We start from the raw sequence: 13,756 nt of genomic DNA, 5'->3' as shown, positions 1-13,756 counted from the left end.
AGGTTATGCTTGTTCATCGATAAAGAATCGTTTTCGTGTCGCAGTTGCCGCAATTGAGGTGAGGCGAAGGGTTGGAAATGGAAATAAAATCGAAACTCCTTAGGCTTGAATACTGAACAGTAAACTATATTGAAAGATAGATAAACTCTGATTTATACTGCACAATATGACTCCTCTGCGCCTAGATGTGTAATCATGTAAAGGTTTTGTTTTACTTGTGGAAGATGAATAGACTGTGGCGGGGAAGATTCCCGTTTCATGAGCTCCCACAAAGATCAAGGGCCAACAACCCAACACCTGATGTCTGAACTGACAATCCACAATTGAATGATCCGTCGGGCTTGAATAAGGTGTCAATTTCTAGAATTGAAGTTAGGTTCACTAGTTGAACTTGGGTTCAACGTTAGATGCAAATAAAAGATTCTTCTTAAATTTCTGAAGTATGAATGGATGCCAGAAAATCAAAGTTGAAATCCACCTCCTGCCAAACTCCCTGACATAACATTCACAAGTATCAAAACCTCTAATTGCCGCAAATCTTTGTGACTGCCGATTCTCACATATATTCAACCCTTTAATTCCAACAAACAGTATGGAGGATAGTCGGAGATAATGTCATCGCAGTACTGGTCTTTGTAATCTTGCTTTTATGCCTGAACAGTGCTACAATCTCGAATGTCTTTTATACACTTCCATGAAAGCGCCCTGCCCAATACTGACGCCGCGATTCTTTCCTCTAACATCCCCTGTCCCCATGAAGCGCCTATTCACTCTCCTAGCATTTTCCTGTCCCATAGACCACCTATTCGTCGTCCGCAGCCTCAACATATCTCGAACGGATGTCTTTCCATTGACGCTATGCATATCCATCAGCACATTTCCTTCCTATATCCCCTGGTAGAATAACTTACGCCCTTGTTTATAGAATCCCAAACTCTATCTGTGATTGAATCATATGCCCTATCATGCATTAGTTCCCTATTTCCTTTCCATACATTCCGAGTATCCAAGGAAACATACATTTCGAATCCAAAGGCAGAAGCGAACACGGCACCGAGGAACACGTAGTTCTTTCGGAAGAGAAAGCTAAATTCCAACAATCATTAGCCCTTCTATTTCCTCATGTCTTTCCGCCAATAGTAGTTATGTCGTGGTGGGCGCATCGAGGGAGGGCAACTAACTTGTAAAGAGGACGGCTTGCGGAAGGCTACGATTGTGTGTATCAGCAAAGCTCTGGCAGCTTTAAGGATAGCTCATCTTGTAAACATACCATGGCGAATTAATCAGTTCTTTTCGCAGATCGGTAGGGACAGCTTATCGAGTGAAATGATTCCTAGAATTGAAGTTGTAGGCAATCGGACGAATTTTGGCTTCCCCGGCACAAAACAACGTAAAATCCCGATGGTCATATCGACTCGCTTTTGATTGGTCGAAGTCGTTCATCTGTACTCTCTTTCAATTGGTTAACACTTTACGTGTGACAGCCTCATGAATTTTGACCGTTCAAGCAAAGTTAAAGTTCAAGTTTACACGTACTTGAATCCTCCACCCTTTTTTGAATTGGACAGATTGAATCAGCGTATCTATGCACCTATAGATATTGTTATAACACAAATTCTAGAACCATTCACAAAGGGCGCCGTCCCTCAATCTAAAAAATGCCCTCCGTACCCACTCCCTCCAAAGCCGGTATCGTCGAAACTCAAACAGGCGATCGTCATATCCCCTCATCAACCCGCGCCGACGGCACAAAACGAAAAGAAATCAAAATCCGTCCAGGATACAAACCGCCCGAGGATGTCGAAGTATACAAAAACCGCACCGCAGAAACATGGAAGAATCGTGGTAGCAGAGGGCCACCCGGCGCAGAGGGTCTAAAGGATGATACCAGTACCGCGGGATCTGCAGCCAGCAACAAAAATGCAAAGAGGAGAGAAGCGAGAAAGAAAGCTGCTGAGAATTCCAAAGAAGGGAGTGGTGAAGTGAAAGGAAGTCAGGCTGATAATTGGAGGGACGGGAAAAAGGATGTTGAGGTTGAAAAGAAGGAAGAGGTTGATCCCGAGGCAGAGAGAGAAAAGAAAGCAAGGAATCTGAAGAAGAAGTTAAAGCAGGCTAAGGATCTGAAGGAGAAAAGTCAGCAGGATGGTGCAAAATTGCTGCCGGAGCAATTTGCGAAGGTTATTAAGATTAATGAGTTGATTAGGGAATTGGATCTGCTTGGTTTTGACGCTGATGGCGAGCCGAAGGCCAAGGATGATGTGAAAGATATTGCGGCAGCGGCAGAGACGTTATCTTTGGAGGATACGAAGGAGTGATTTTGATTGTTTGGTTTCGGTTTGAGCAACATCATTTTACGAACGGCGTTATGTCTGAATGTAGGGATGGACAATGGGTGGCATTTTTGGCGCTTAAGCGCATCGGGAGTTGTACAATATGGGTAGACAGATCTCATGATCACGACGTAAAACTTATGAAGATAGAGATTTCTATTTTTCTATTTCTATAGAATTCTTTCTAAACAATTCCGTTCGCCTTGTTTGCGGCATCAGCTCTAGATAGACAATCTTCCACTACGTCCCAAAATCTCTTAATATCCAAGCTTCTTGGAATCTTAACACCCTCCTCCCCTTCAGGGAGTAGTTTGACAATAGTTCTACCTGTTTCCGACCCTTTCTGAGCATCGTCATGACTACCCTCAGTAACCACCTTAACCTCGAATCTCTCCCTCTTGCCTCCCTCCTCAAAATCATAGAAAGGAATCTCGGCACCCAAAATTCCATCCATAATAACCGCTACGGCAAGCGGATCATGCAAAGGCGGCCCATCACTCATCCCAAAAACCCTATCATAAGTAGCTGCAAAAAACATAAGCAACTCCACCAACATCGTCCTCAGCGTACTCTTCTCTCCCCCATCCTTTCCACACTTCAACATCTCCTGCACCTCCTTTGTGGCCAATACCTGATGCGTAATATCCAGTGGAATAAGCACAGCCTTCTTCTTTAAAACCTCGTGTTCGAATATGAATGCCGCAGCTTCGGGATCAACTAAGATGTTGAATTCGGCCCAGATACTCCAATTTCCTATCCGTTCTTTGTGGTCTACTCGCCCTAAAACTGCGTTTGTGAAATCGTTTCCGACGGAGCCACCCATGATACTTAATCCCTTGATATGCGAAGCTAATGCCTCAAATTTTTGAAAGCATAAGGCAATATTCGTCAACGCACCCGTAGCAACTACCCATGCCGAGCCGGGTGGCGTAGCTAATAATGCTTTAGCCATTGCATCGATAGCCGACTCATCAACAGGTCCTTTCGCAGGTATCGGTAAAAGATTTGTTCCTTCCAACCCAGATTCCCCATGGATAGCAGGAGCATGAACAGCGGGACGTACTAATCCGACTCCAGAACCCCGGTAGACCGGGATATGGGTTGCGGACATGGCTGTAAGAAGAGAGGTCGCATTGTAGGTAGTATGATTTATAGAGGAGTTCCCGTGGACGGTGGAGATACCGAGGAGGTTTAGAGAGGGATGGTAGGCGGAGAGAAGAATGGCAAATGCATCCTATTTATTATTTAGCTATTCTCCTTCATCTCATCCTCAACAAATTCTATCTTCCTGGATAACTTTTGATGCCACGAGGATAGATCATGTGACTCCATGATTTCCAAATCCTTTGCATCTTGCATAATGCACAGCTACCTAGCTTTAGCCTCCAGATGACGAATATAAGACACTTTCAACATGCATATCTCCAAACAGATACGAAGATATAAAACTTACATCGTGGCCTATGCAGGAGTGTTAGCAAGCGGAGAATTTCGATGTCGCGGTGGTTTTTGATTTGATTTTGTTTGATTTTACGTACCTGGATCGCAATCCAACCAAACATTTATTCTCTGCGCTTCGGATCCCATACTTCCCATTTTTGCGATTTCTTATGGTATGTACGCACTCTACGTATACTTGAGAATATCCAGAGAGTATCTAGGAGTTCTTAAGCAGAAAGTAGTGATGTAAAGATTAGGAGGATGTTGCCGTTTGAGAAAAGTGGGATCGAGATTAGGTAAGCGAAGTGATCGACTTGACTAAAGGATTTTCTGTTAGATTCATGATGTTAATTGATGGTCACAAACATTGATGCAAGTCATTTCTTTGCAGAAGTGAATTTAAAACCGGCCATTTTTCCTCTGTTTATCACTGTAGTGCAGTTTTAGTTATGAATACCACCGTGTACTAAATTCAAGTATGATTATTCCACCACCAGTCAAGTGAGCCTCATCACAAATCTAAGTAAGATTGCCGGTACCGATTCCCTTTCAGGATGTGTATAAATTTATTGTATTGAGATGTAAGATCTTATAATAGCTGCGACAAGCATCGATCTGCGTCAAAATGTTAATGGATGTCCAATAATTCATGAGTTATCTCGCTCCAAGTAGAGCATGAAAATCCTCCCCCTTTTATTGGTGGTTACACGAAAATTTGTCACTTATATACTTTTTTTGTGAACAATATTTTAAAACTTCTATTTTTGGGATGATATCCTTGGGCTACAGTTTATTGCAACGTTCTAATACATTTTAAGTGTAATTTTTTTAATTGGTGTTTTGGTGATTTTGAGGACAGTGTGGAATGTTCTTTGAGAGTGCTGGCGGGAAGTTATTTTTGTCTATATAAATTAATGGTTTATGGTGTAATTTACCAGTTTGGTATGAATGTATATGTCATCATATAGGTGGATATCGAAATAGTCCCAATATTGGCTACGAGGCCGAGCCCTCAGACCTGTTTTCCGTGACATGAAACAAATATAAATTTCCAGTAGGATGAGAGTATGGGTGTTCAACATGTCTTCAAACATTGAAGTTATGATGTAGCATACTATTACGTGCAGACGAGCAGCCCAAGTCGTGGTTGCCTGTAGATCGAAATTAGAGAGAAAATCTGAGGTATGCCCGCGAGACGACCAAGCTTCCATCTACCTCAAATGTCTTGCATCGCTTTTACACGCAGAAATACCCACAATCGTACGTCGTTATCTCCAAAATGACACCACTGAGCCGCGCATTGCCTGTTGATTGATCCACTCTCCACAATAAGCTTGCCATTATTGATGGAGGAGGTATTATATCATGAAACAACCACAAAGCTGGAAGTGAAGGTCATTCGACTCATTACCGACAATCCACTCGACACCGTTGATATGCCGTACATGGAACGGCCAGAATACTGGAAGCACGGATCTAGCGTCCTTATTCTACCCATTCTCAACCCTGTTGGTGAAGTGGAGATGACAAAATGACCCAAAGAGTGGATGTGAGGGTCTAGTAATCGACACGTGGCGCACATGTTCTTCTACACTACCAAGGGCCGTTCTTTTTACATGCTTATTCGAGACAAACAGCAAGACATCCAATTACCAAAGGCTGCACTATGATCCCAAAGAAGGTTAAGCTCTTATTGCAGGGGATCAGCTACTTCTGATGAGTGGTGGACGACAGTTCTAGCGGCATACCAAAGAGCTAGAAAGAAGCTAGAAGCACTTTTGAGGTCTCCGAATTACCTGCAAGACATGGGAAAAAGGCTTTTCCAAGTTGGTGGATGATATGGCAGCAAGAATGAAACTCTATGATAAGTTGATAACTGATCAAAACCGCATCTCATTCCTAGTAGCGTTTGAAAACATTTTGTTCCCCTCCTCGGCTTCTTCCCGAGACACAATGAGCAATAACCTCTGACTTGCATCAGTTGGAACAACAGGCAGAACAAGACCCCACACGAAGCCACGCGAGAAATGATCAAAAGCTGCACCTCATTATTATTGCGACATGACCTTCTATGACCGGTAGACTAGCTAGTCCTAGTACTAGCCTTGCTTACATCGATCAAACCCCACAAAATCTATTTCTAGTTCCTCGCTCCCAATAAGATCCGATTTTGGGTCATACTATATGAGGCATGAAGTTCAGACGAGTCCTGGTAATAACATCTTCTACATACGATATGGATCGAATACTTAAGGCGAAATACAAAGCTTTTCTGCTGTTTTACCAATTTCAAGCTTCACTTGTTACTTAATTCGATTCTATCAACTCTTAATTTGAACTTCATTCTTCAAAGTCTGTGCATGAGACGAGCAGGGCTCTCAAAACTATTCTTTTATATCCCTTGAAGCTAGTGCCATCGCCGCATCGAAAGGACTTATCCGATATCACCCCATTCATACACAGCAGTTTCTCCCACTTCAGAAAAATTACGGACTTCTTCCAAACGGAGATTTACGTACCCGGTAATCTCGGAACTTTTCCTCCTTAGCTTGCTTCCTACCACAACTCACATCTCATCAAAACCTTCAATCAATTGTTCCTATCCCTGTCTTCCTCCTTTCCACCTGCATTCTCCTTTGTCCCGCTCCTCTTTCCAAGCTCCGATTTCCGCACAAATTATGTGCATCCGCCATATTCATCCCTTTCCCTCTCGATACTGCCAATCTCAATTCATCCCTCTTCAACCAATACACCCACCCAAACATGTCATTATTAAAGAAATTACTTTTTGTCCTGGTTCGTTGCTCCTCTCATATATATACACACATGAATAACTGCATCGCCCCCCTCCCCTCCCTATCCCAACCTTTCCTCCCCGAACCCTCTATCAACACCCATCTTCACAATCAACAACAAAAATCAAAACAAATTCCCAAACCATACCCGCATCCTAAAATCTCCACTCTAACACTACTATCCCTAGGCTACAATACCTCAAATTACCTAAACTGTCCCCGCGGCCTAGAAGAATTAGTATGGGAAGTTTGGACATCCGAATCAGTTTGTGCAGATTGTGAGATTGCTTTTGGGGAGGGAATCGGAAGGTTGAGTTTGAATTGAACTTTGATGGTGAGAGGGAAAAAAGTTTGAAAGATAAGGGGGAGAGAAATGCAGGTGGAGATGGAAATAGGGGTAGAGGATAGGGGTTGGAGTGTAATGTGGAAAGTTCGTTTGGTGATCTTATCTGTGGATTGGGAATTGAGAATTGGGAATTTACCGTGGGCTAATTGATATAATTACGGGTTTAGTTTCTGGGATTTTGGTGGGAAAGTGTTGGGGGCTTTGCGCAATGGTTCTGGTTTCCTGACTGAGAGATTTCTAGGAAAGTGGTTGTCGGTCGAATACGAAATTAGACTTTCCTATTGCGTGTGACGGAAAAGTCGTAAACGGAGTCAATTCAATTACTTAGAATCTAAAACTAAAGAACTAAGAAGATTCTAAGTAAGAAGGTCTTTATATACAGGGCTAGTGCACGTGAGCCACTAGTGGGATAACAACCGTCACGTAACATTGCGTAACTTTTTATTTATTTCGACGAGTCTACAGTGTTGCGGCTTGTATCACGGACTTTTCCTTTTTTCTCCTTTATGTTATTCATCTCATCTCTATCCTCTTAATTAAGCAAGTTGTTTTCCTTTTCTATTAAGATATTTACTTTTTTTGTCAAGAGATTTCTTTTTTAATCTATATTTTATTTTCATTTTTTTATAATGTTAATTTACTAAAAAACCTAATATAATTTAATGAAAAATATCAAATTTTCTTTCAATATCTATTTTAGAATATTTCTATATAAGATATATAATGTTAAAGTGAATGGTTCCTGCGTAGCACGTGCACAGGGCACTAGTCCTATTAGGACTAGATTGAGAAGCTCTCTGTAGAATAGAGACAATGTGTGATTCATATACAAGACCAATATAGCCTCAGTTCTGCCCTGTCAGCTTCCCACTATTCCCTGTGTAAGTTCATTCCTTTTAACATATAAGTTTCTTTTAATTAACTTTTTATAATTTTGAAAGATTTTTTAAATTAAAAAATGTAAAAACTTTATTTACATTTTTAATTAATTATAATTAAATACTCTTTCTAAACTTTACAAATAAGAACTATTGAAATTTATTTTTGAATGAAGAATCAACATCTTGTTTTCTGTTTACTGATATAATTATTATTATATGTTAAAAGGAATGACCTTACACAGGGAATAGTGGGAAGCTGACAGGGCAGAACTGAGACTATATTAGGCTTTTATATGAATCACACATTGATTGATTGATTGATTGATTAAATTAACGTCTACACTGAGTCTATGACTATCTAAGACGGCTAGGAGCTTTGTAGGCTTCTAACAATAGTAAATGGAGGGTGGCTGGCCTTATTCGACCGTAGCTAATACAGGTTGGGGAGATTGAAAGCCTCAATCTTCTAATGTTTGAATGGGGGAAGTGAAAACTAATACTAGGGAACCAAGCCCGCCTTACAGATACTCTCGTATTCAAGTAAGAGGAATAACAAATGAAATTTGACATTGGGGTGATTGCCCAAATTGACCAAATTGACCAAATTGACCAAATTGGCCATAACTGATCAATTCAATCACAATCTTCCGGTCCACCCCCTTCTTCTCCGCCTTCTTCCTCTTCTTCTTCATGCATTCTATTGAGATGCCATGATCTGATGGCTATTCTCGTCGCCTCGATAAATTCGAGGGTCTTGATGATTCCTGCTTTAGTATGAAGCAGATATTTCATAATAGGTCGGACTGTGGGGTTATCCTTATTGAGGGTTTTCCTTGTCATTTTATATAAAGGACAACTGAGCAGAAGATGATCAGGAGATTCCTTTCCCCCACATCTACATTGTCATTAGAGGAGATACCGAATCGTTTCAAATAAGATTTGAAGTATCCGTGTCCAATTTTGAATTGGAACAGAGCACAGATTGTGCTTCTTTTAATGTTTCCTGGAATTCTGATTTTTGAGCTGATCTTCCAGGGGTAGTTTCTTGAATATGTTGACGATGGTTGATGAAAGTTGTTAGTGTTAAGGATAGTTATCCAGTTCTCTGATTTCATTCTTTTTATATCCATTCCAATGGAGGCATAACTGGTTTCGTGAGATGAGGATGGTATTTTGGTCGCCTCTTTTGTAAGAGAATCAGCTAGCTCATTTCCTTGTACAGATGTATGTCCAGGGACCCAATTGAGAGAGATTTCGGCTCCTTTATTTTGAATAGCTTCCGCAGCTTTTATAGCTTTGATTTGACATGATTGACCAGGTAAATCGGAGGGGGTTTTCAATTGGAATAATCCTGCTTGATTATCTGAGTATATCTTGAACTTGTTTCCTGGTTGGGCTATTGAATTTGTGTATTCGATCGCTTTAACAACTCCTAGGAGCTCCTCATTATAGATAAGCTGATTCACATCTATATTGATAGTCTCTTGATGAGAAATTCGGCTATTTGGTAAGATGACCGCTATCCCGATTCCAATCCCTATTCCCTCTAAAGTGGATGAGGCATCGGTGTATATTGTAATGGTATTTTTGCACCTATATTTGAAAGCCAGATTGTGAATTATCGCAGCTTCTTCTTTTCCTAATTTGCTGATATTGACTTTATATGGAACTTCTTTCTTTCAAGGAGGAAAGTAGAAATGATGGATTCCTTCCAAAGTGAGAGGATCGAAGTCTTTCTGAATTGAATTTTTAATCTTTTCGAGTTGAGTAGGTTTTAATTGCTTTCTTTGAGGGGTTGCAACTACATCTTGAATCTCCTTTTCTGTAGCCAGCTTTGTAGCTACTAAATTGACAAGATGAGAAGGCGAGATTTTCAATAATCTAAATGCGTATTGTTTGATTCCAGCATTTAGCCGTACTTCTGGAGGGCACAATGCGGCTTCTATTTCCATTGGTTTTATTGGTGAGGTTTTGAATACTCCTAGTGTTGGTACGAGAAGGATACGGAAGACGTAGCACCCACGGATTATGTAGGTCCTGTATGTCTAATTGTATTCTGTCTAAAAAGCTAGCTACATATTGAAAGTGGTAAGTCTTATATAGACTTACTAAAAGAGCTAGTCTCTTTCGCGTTCGCTTAGTTCTTTATTACAGTAGTAATTGAATTGAAGTCATTCACTTCGTTCACACACCTAGGATTTTTCGAAGGGCGAGGTTTTGCAAGGATTGAAGGATTTTCTTGAATTGGTTTTGCCCTTTCCACTATAAAATTGAACTGTAGTCAGCTATACTGGTGATGTATGCTATATAGAGCTGTCTTATTGCCTTGGGACTAAGGCCTTTTTCAGAATTAGCAAGTCTAATTATTCGGTAGAATGAGGTTTTAGCCTGGGTAGCTCGGATTGTGACATGTTGTTTGAAACTGAGGCCAGGGTCGAACCATATGTCTAGTCATCTGACTAGTGTTGAGAATTGAATTATCTCCTCGTTCAGAAGCTTGATTGAGGCTGTCTTCGTATCTTTGGATATAGAGAAGTGTATTAGTTCCGTCTTCGCTAGATCAAATTGAATAGCATTTTCTTTGCCCAGATTATATATCTGTTTAGTTGCTCTTTCGAGGGAGATGATGTTCTTTTTCCAGGATATTGAAAATGTTGTTAAAGCTATATTATCTATATATGAGAGATATTTGATTGAATTTGCTGAGAATAGATCTCGAATATAAATTAAGAAGAGAATTGGCGAAATAGAGCTGCCTTGGGGGATCCCAGTATTGATCGGTTTGAAAGTTTCAATTTGGCCATCGAATGAGAGCTTGAGTAGCCTTTCCTTCAAAAAAGATGAGATCCAGACGATTAGGCTGGTTAGAAGGTTTAGATTCTTGCAGATATCTAATAATTTGTTCATAGATATATGATCAAAGGCGCCTTTAACATCCAGGAAAAGAGTTGAGGTTTTCTTTTTGGATCTTGAATTTCTTTCGATTTCGGTAGTGAGTAAGATTGCTGTATCGATAGCTGATTTCTTTTTTCTTTCATTCATTTAAGAGTAATAAAGTAATTGTGTAATCTCCACTAAGTAGTTAAGCCTTTGAGCCAGAATTCTTTCACTTATTTTGCTAAGGCAATTTAGTAGGGCGATAACTCTATAAGCTTTTGGGGCCGAGTAGTCTGATTTTGAAGGTTTCTTGAGTATCGCTTCAATGGCTTGTTTCCAGCAAGAAGGATAATAACAAAGGTTGATAAGATGATTGAAAAGGGTAAAGAATGCTTTTGGTATTGCTTTGTATACTTGAATAATGATATCTTGAGTAATCCCATCGGGGCCAGAGGTCTTTCCTTTGATTTTTGCAAAGCACACGTTTAGGAGTTCGCTCTTTATAAGATCAGGCTATTCTCATTTCTTAGATTGTTTATAGCTTTCCCAATTGGGCAATGAAGTGAATAAAGGAGGAGGAAATAGGGTCGATCTAAATGCAGAGTATTTTCCCTCGAAAGAATTTTCTAGTTTAGAGGGATTGGATCGAATATTCGGGATTCGTTCGATTTGTATATCTTTTGTATATGATATTGCCTTGAATATAGATTGGGTATCCTCTTTTTCAAGGAACTCATTCCAATAGTTTTTCTTTGCTGTTTTAATAGCTTGGAAATAATGATTCTTAACTGATTAATAGATTTTCTTGAATATATCGTTTTTCGGGTAAAGCTTGGTGTTCTCAAATGCATTAGAGAATCGTTTTCGAAGGGCTTTCAGCTTTAAGGACTATCAGGGTTTAGCTCTTTTTGTGGACTTGATTCTCGGTATACTGGTTTCAACTGAATAAGTGATTATTTGGGTGAATTCTTTTGCAGTATCATCCAATACTTATATATATTGGCTCTTATCGAGAAGAGAATCAAGAGAATTGGATTCTAAGGTAGCGATATTAAGGTATTCACTCGAATTTAAGATAGTTGATATCGATATTTTCGATTTGAGGGTATTCGCGAATTTTTCCTAATCCGCCAGTTTTATGTTGAATCTTGCTGGTTGAGCTATGTTCATTGTACGGGATGAAGTGCTCTTTACTTTAAAGAAAATACTTAAGTGATCTGATCCAAGATCAGAGGGAACTTACTAATCAGTGATATAGGGAGATACTGAATCTGTAGCTAAAATAAGGTTTAAGACACTTGGATTTGTTATATTTGTTCGATAAAAGATGCTTGTACCTGATTCGTTAAATAGAATGAGATTGTGATCCTCAAATCATTCGGTGAGTAGATCAGCATTTGAGCTTTTGTTAGAGAAGGGGTCCTATCAAGGGTGATAAGAGTTGAAATCTCCTACAAGGATAATGTAATGAATAAAAGGGGTATTGAAAAGGTATCTTTCGATAATATAGCCTTTTTCTTTGGCTTGGTCCGCTTTATTGTAGATATTGATGAGTTGTATTATATGGTTTCCTTGAGTGATATCAATAATTTGAATATCTGGATCATTTGGAGAGTTGGGAGCTAAGGCTATTAGCGGTTTGAATCCTTTTGAAATGTAGATCATAGTTCGGGGACGCAGGTTCGAAGGATTATTTGGGAGGAGTTGAGAGAAGCTGGAGTGGACAATAGATCTGGTTGAGGAGAAGTCTTTTTCAAAAATCATAAGGATCCAGGGTTCTTGAATGATTATAAAATCAATTTTGAGTTCTAAAACAAGTTGAAAAGCATTTTCAATTGTTTGAAGGCTCTTGTTTAGATTGATTTGAAGAATGCGAGTATTGTTGTGCAGCATTAGTTGGATTTCTTGATGGTTGATAGATATACTTCACATACTTTCGAATTAGCTTTGTATTCTCCTTTGCAATTAACACATTTGACATTTAGATGTTGATATGATTTGCCTTTTACTTGGCAGATTATACAGAAATAACCGATTGTAGCATGATTATTATTGCAAAGTCTACGAATTGAAGGTTTTTTGCAAAATGATTCATTATAGCTAAATCCTTAATATCTATTATATTGAAATAAAGGAATAAATAAATAAAATCTTTCTATTCTAACATTAATACCTACAATATATAGCCTTTTCTGAATAGCTATATATGCTTTTTTTTTGTGTAGCAAATGCAATAACTATTGCTTCATCTTGTTGTTTGGCTTTCTTGAAGGTATTAGTAAACCAATAAGAAGTATTTATAATACTGAGCCCTAGATTGAAGGTGTTGACTTCCTCTTTGATTAGGTCTATACCTTTCAGACCTGAGAATTCCTGAATTAGGATTTTGTGAATGATGACTTTATGCCAGGGTTTATCGATTTGTATTCTTTCGGCATCAAGGATTTTGTCCCAGATCTCCTTCTTTTCGATCAGGAATTATATATTGAAAAAATTATTAATGATTAATATAAAATTGTTACTCTTTGTAATAGTAATAGCTGAGATAATTGATCTATTGATTTCTGTTTTCTTAAAGGCTTTGTTGACTTTGTTTTTTATATTTAATAATGTAAAAAAATATAATTAATAAATAAAAGGTTTGATAAGGATTAATTATTTGTTTGAGATTTCTTTTTTTTTGTTCTGTAGTTTTCTATTTTGTAGGTTTTCTTTTTGTAATTAGGTTTTATTCTTTTAAGGTTTTGATAAAAATAGTATAATTGGGTTTGGTTTTAAAGGTATTTATTATAAGAGGGATTATATATTGGAGGAAATTTGAAAAGTGGTTGGCTTGCTTTTCGATCTGTTTGATAGCATTTTCTAGATGAGAGATTTGTAATGTAATAATATTTGAGGTTTTTGTGAGTTTTCCTTTTTTAAGATATTTACAAAATATTTCGATTAAATCTAGGACTTTCGATTGTTCTTCGATATCCTCTTTTAGGGAGACAACTAGAATGAATAGATTTCTAGCTTTTTGGATAGTTTCTTTTGGTGAGTTGATATGGGGCTCTGAGTGATTGGGTTATCGTCTTTGTTTGTTAT

The 13,756-nt window shown here is 38.8% G+C and overlaps 6 protein-coding genes across 6 annotated transcripts; 1 reads left to right on the top strand and 5 right to left on the bottom strand.

Annotated features, from left to right (window-relative positions):
- Positions 1 to 802: 802 nt before the first annotated feature.
- On the bottom strand, positions 803 to 1,273 carry SS1G_13290 (predicted protein; the record flags this gene model as incomplete). The annotated part of the gene is made up of 5 exons (XM_001585724.1): positions 803 to 856; positions 912 to 960; positions 1,021 to 1,086; positions 1,182 to 1,207; positions 1,271 to 1,273. 5 exons carry the CDS (start codon positions 1,271 to 1,273, stop codon positions 803 to 805), a joined length of 198 nt encoding a protein of 65 aa, XP_001585774.1.
- Positions 1,274 to 1,658: 385 nt separating this feature from the next.
- Positions 1,659 to 2,315, top strand: SS1G_13289 (hypothetical protein; the record flags this gene model as incomplete). Its single annotated transcript, XM_001585723.1, has 1 exon — positions 1,659 to 2,315. One exon carries the CDS (start codon positions 1,659 to 1,661, stop codon positions 2,313 to 2,315), a length of 657 nt encoding a protein of 218 aa, XP_001585773.1.
- Positions 2,316 to 2,570: 255 nt separating this feature from the next.
- On the bottom strand, positions 2,571 to 3,441 carry SS1G_13288 (hypothetical protein; the record flags this gene model as incomplete). The annotated part of the gene is made up of 2 exons (XM_001585722.1): positions 2,571 to 2,657; positions 2,707 to 3,441. The coding sequence occupies 2 exons, from the start codon at positions 3,439 to 3,441 to the stop codon at positions 2,571 to 2,573; spliced, it is 822 nt and encodes a 273-aa protein (XP_001585772.1).
- A 267-nt stretch (positions 3,442 to 3,708) lies between these two features.
- SS1G_13287 (predicted protein) lies at positions 3,709 to 3,926 on the bottom strand (the record flags this gene model as incomplete). The annotated part of the gene is made up of 2 exons (XM_001585721.1): positions 3,709 to 3,791; positions 3,869 to 3,926. 2 exons carry the CDS (start codon positions 3,924 to 3,926, stop codon positions 3,709 to 3,711), a joined length of 141 nt encoding a protein of 46 aa, XP_001585771.1.
- Positions 3,927 to 5,006: 1,080 nt separating this feature from the next.
- On the bottom strand, positions 5,007 to 5,111 carry SS1G_13286 (predicted protein; the record flags this gene model as incomplete). The annotated part of the gene is made up of 1 exon (XM_001585720.1): positions 5,007 to 5,111. One exon carries the CDS (start codon positions 5,109 to 5,111, stop codon positions 5,007 to 5,009), a length of 105 nt encoding a protein of 34 aa, XP_001585770.1.
- Positions 5,112 to 8,425: 3,314 nt separating this feature from the next.
- On the bottom strand, positions 8,426 to 8,632 carry SS1G_13285 (predicted protein; the record flags this gene model as incomplete). Its single annotated transcript, XM_001585719.1, has 1 exon — positions 8,426 to 8,632. The coding sequence occupies one exon, from the start codon at positions 8,630 to 8,632 to the stop codon at positions 8,426 to 8,428; it is 207 nt and encodes a 68-aa protein (XP_001585769.1).
- Between the last annotated feature and the right edge of the window lie 5,124 nt (positions 8,633 to 13,756).

This window comes from Sclerotinia sclerotiorum, genomic scaffold (assembly GCF_000146945.2).
Source record: "Sclerotinia sclerotiorum 1980 UF-70 scaffold_24 genomic scaffold, whole genome shotgun sequence".
Classification (NCBI taxonomy): domain Eukaryota; kingdom Fungi; phylum Ascomycota; class Leotiomycetes; order Helotiales; family Sclerotiniaceae; genus Sclerotinia; species Sclerotinia sclerotiorum.
This window is presented reverse-complemented; position numbering and strand designations above follow the sequence as displayed.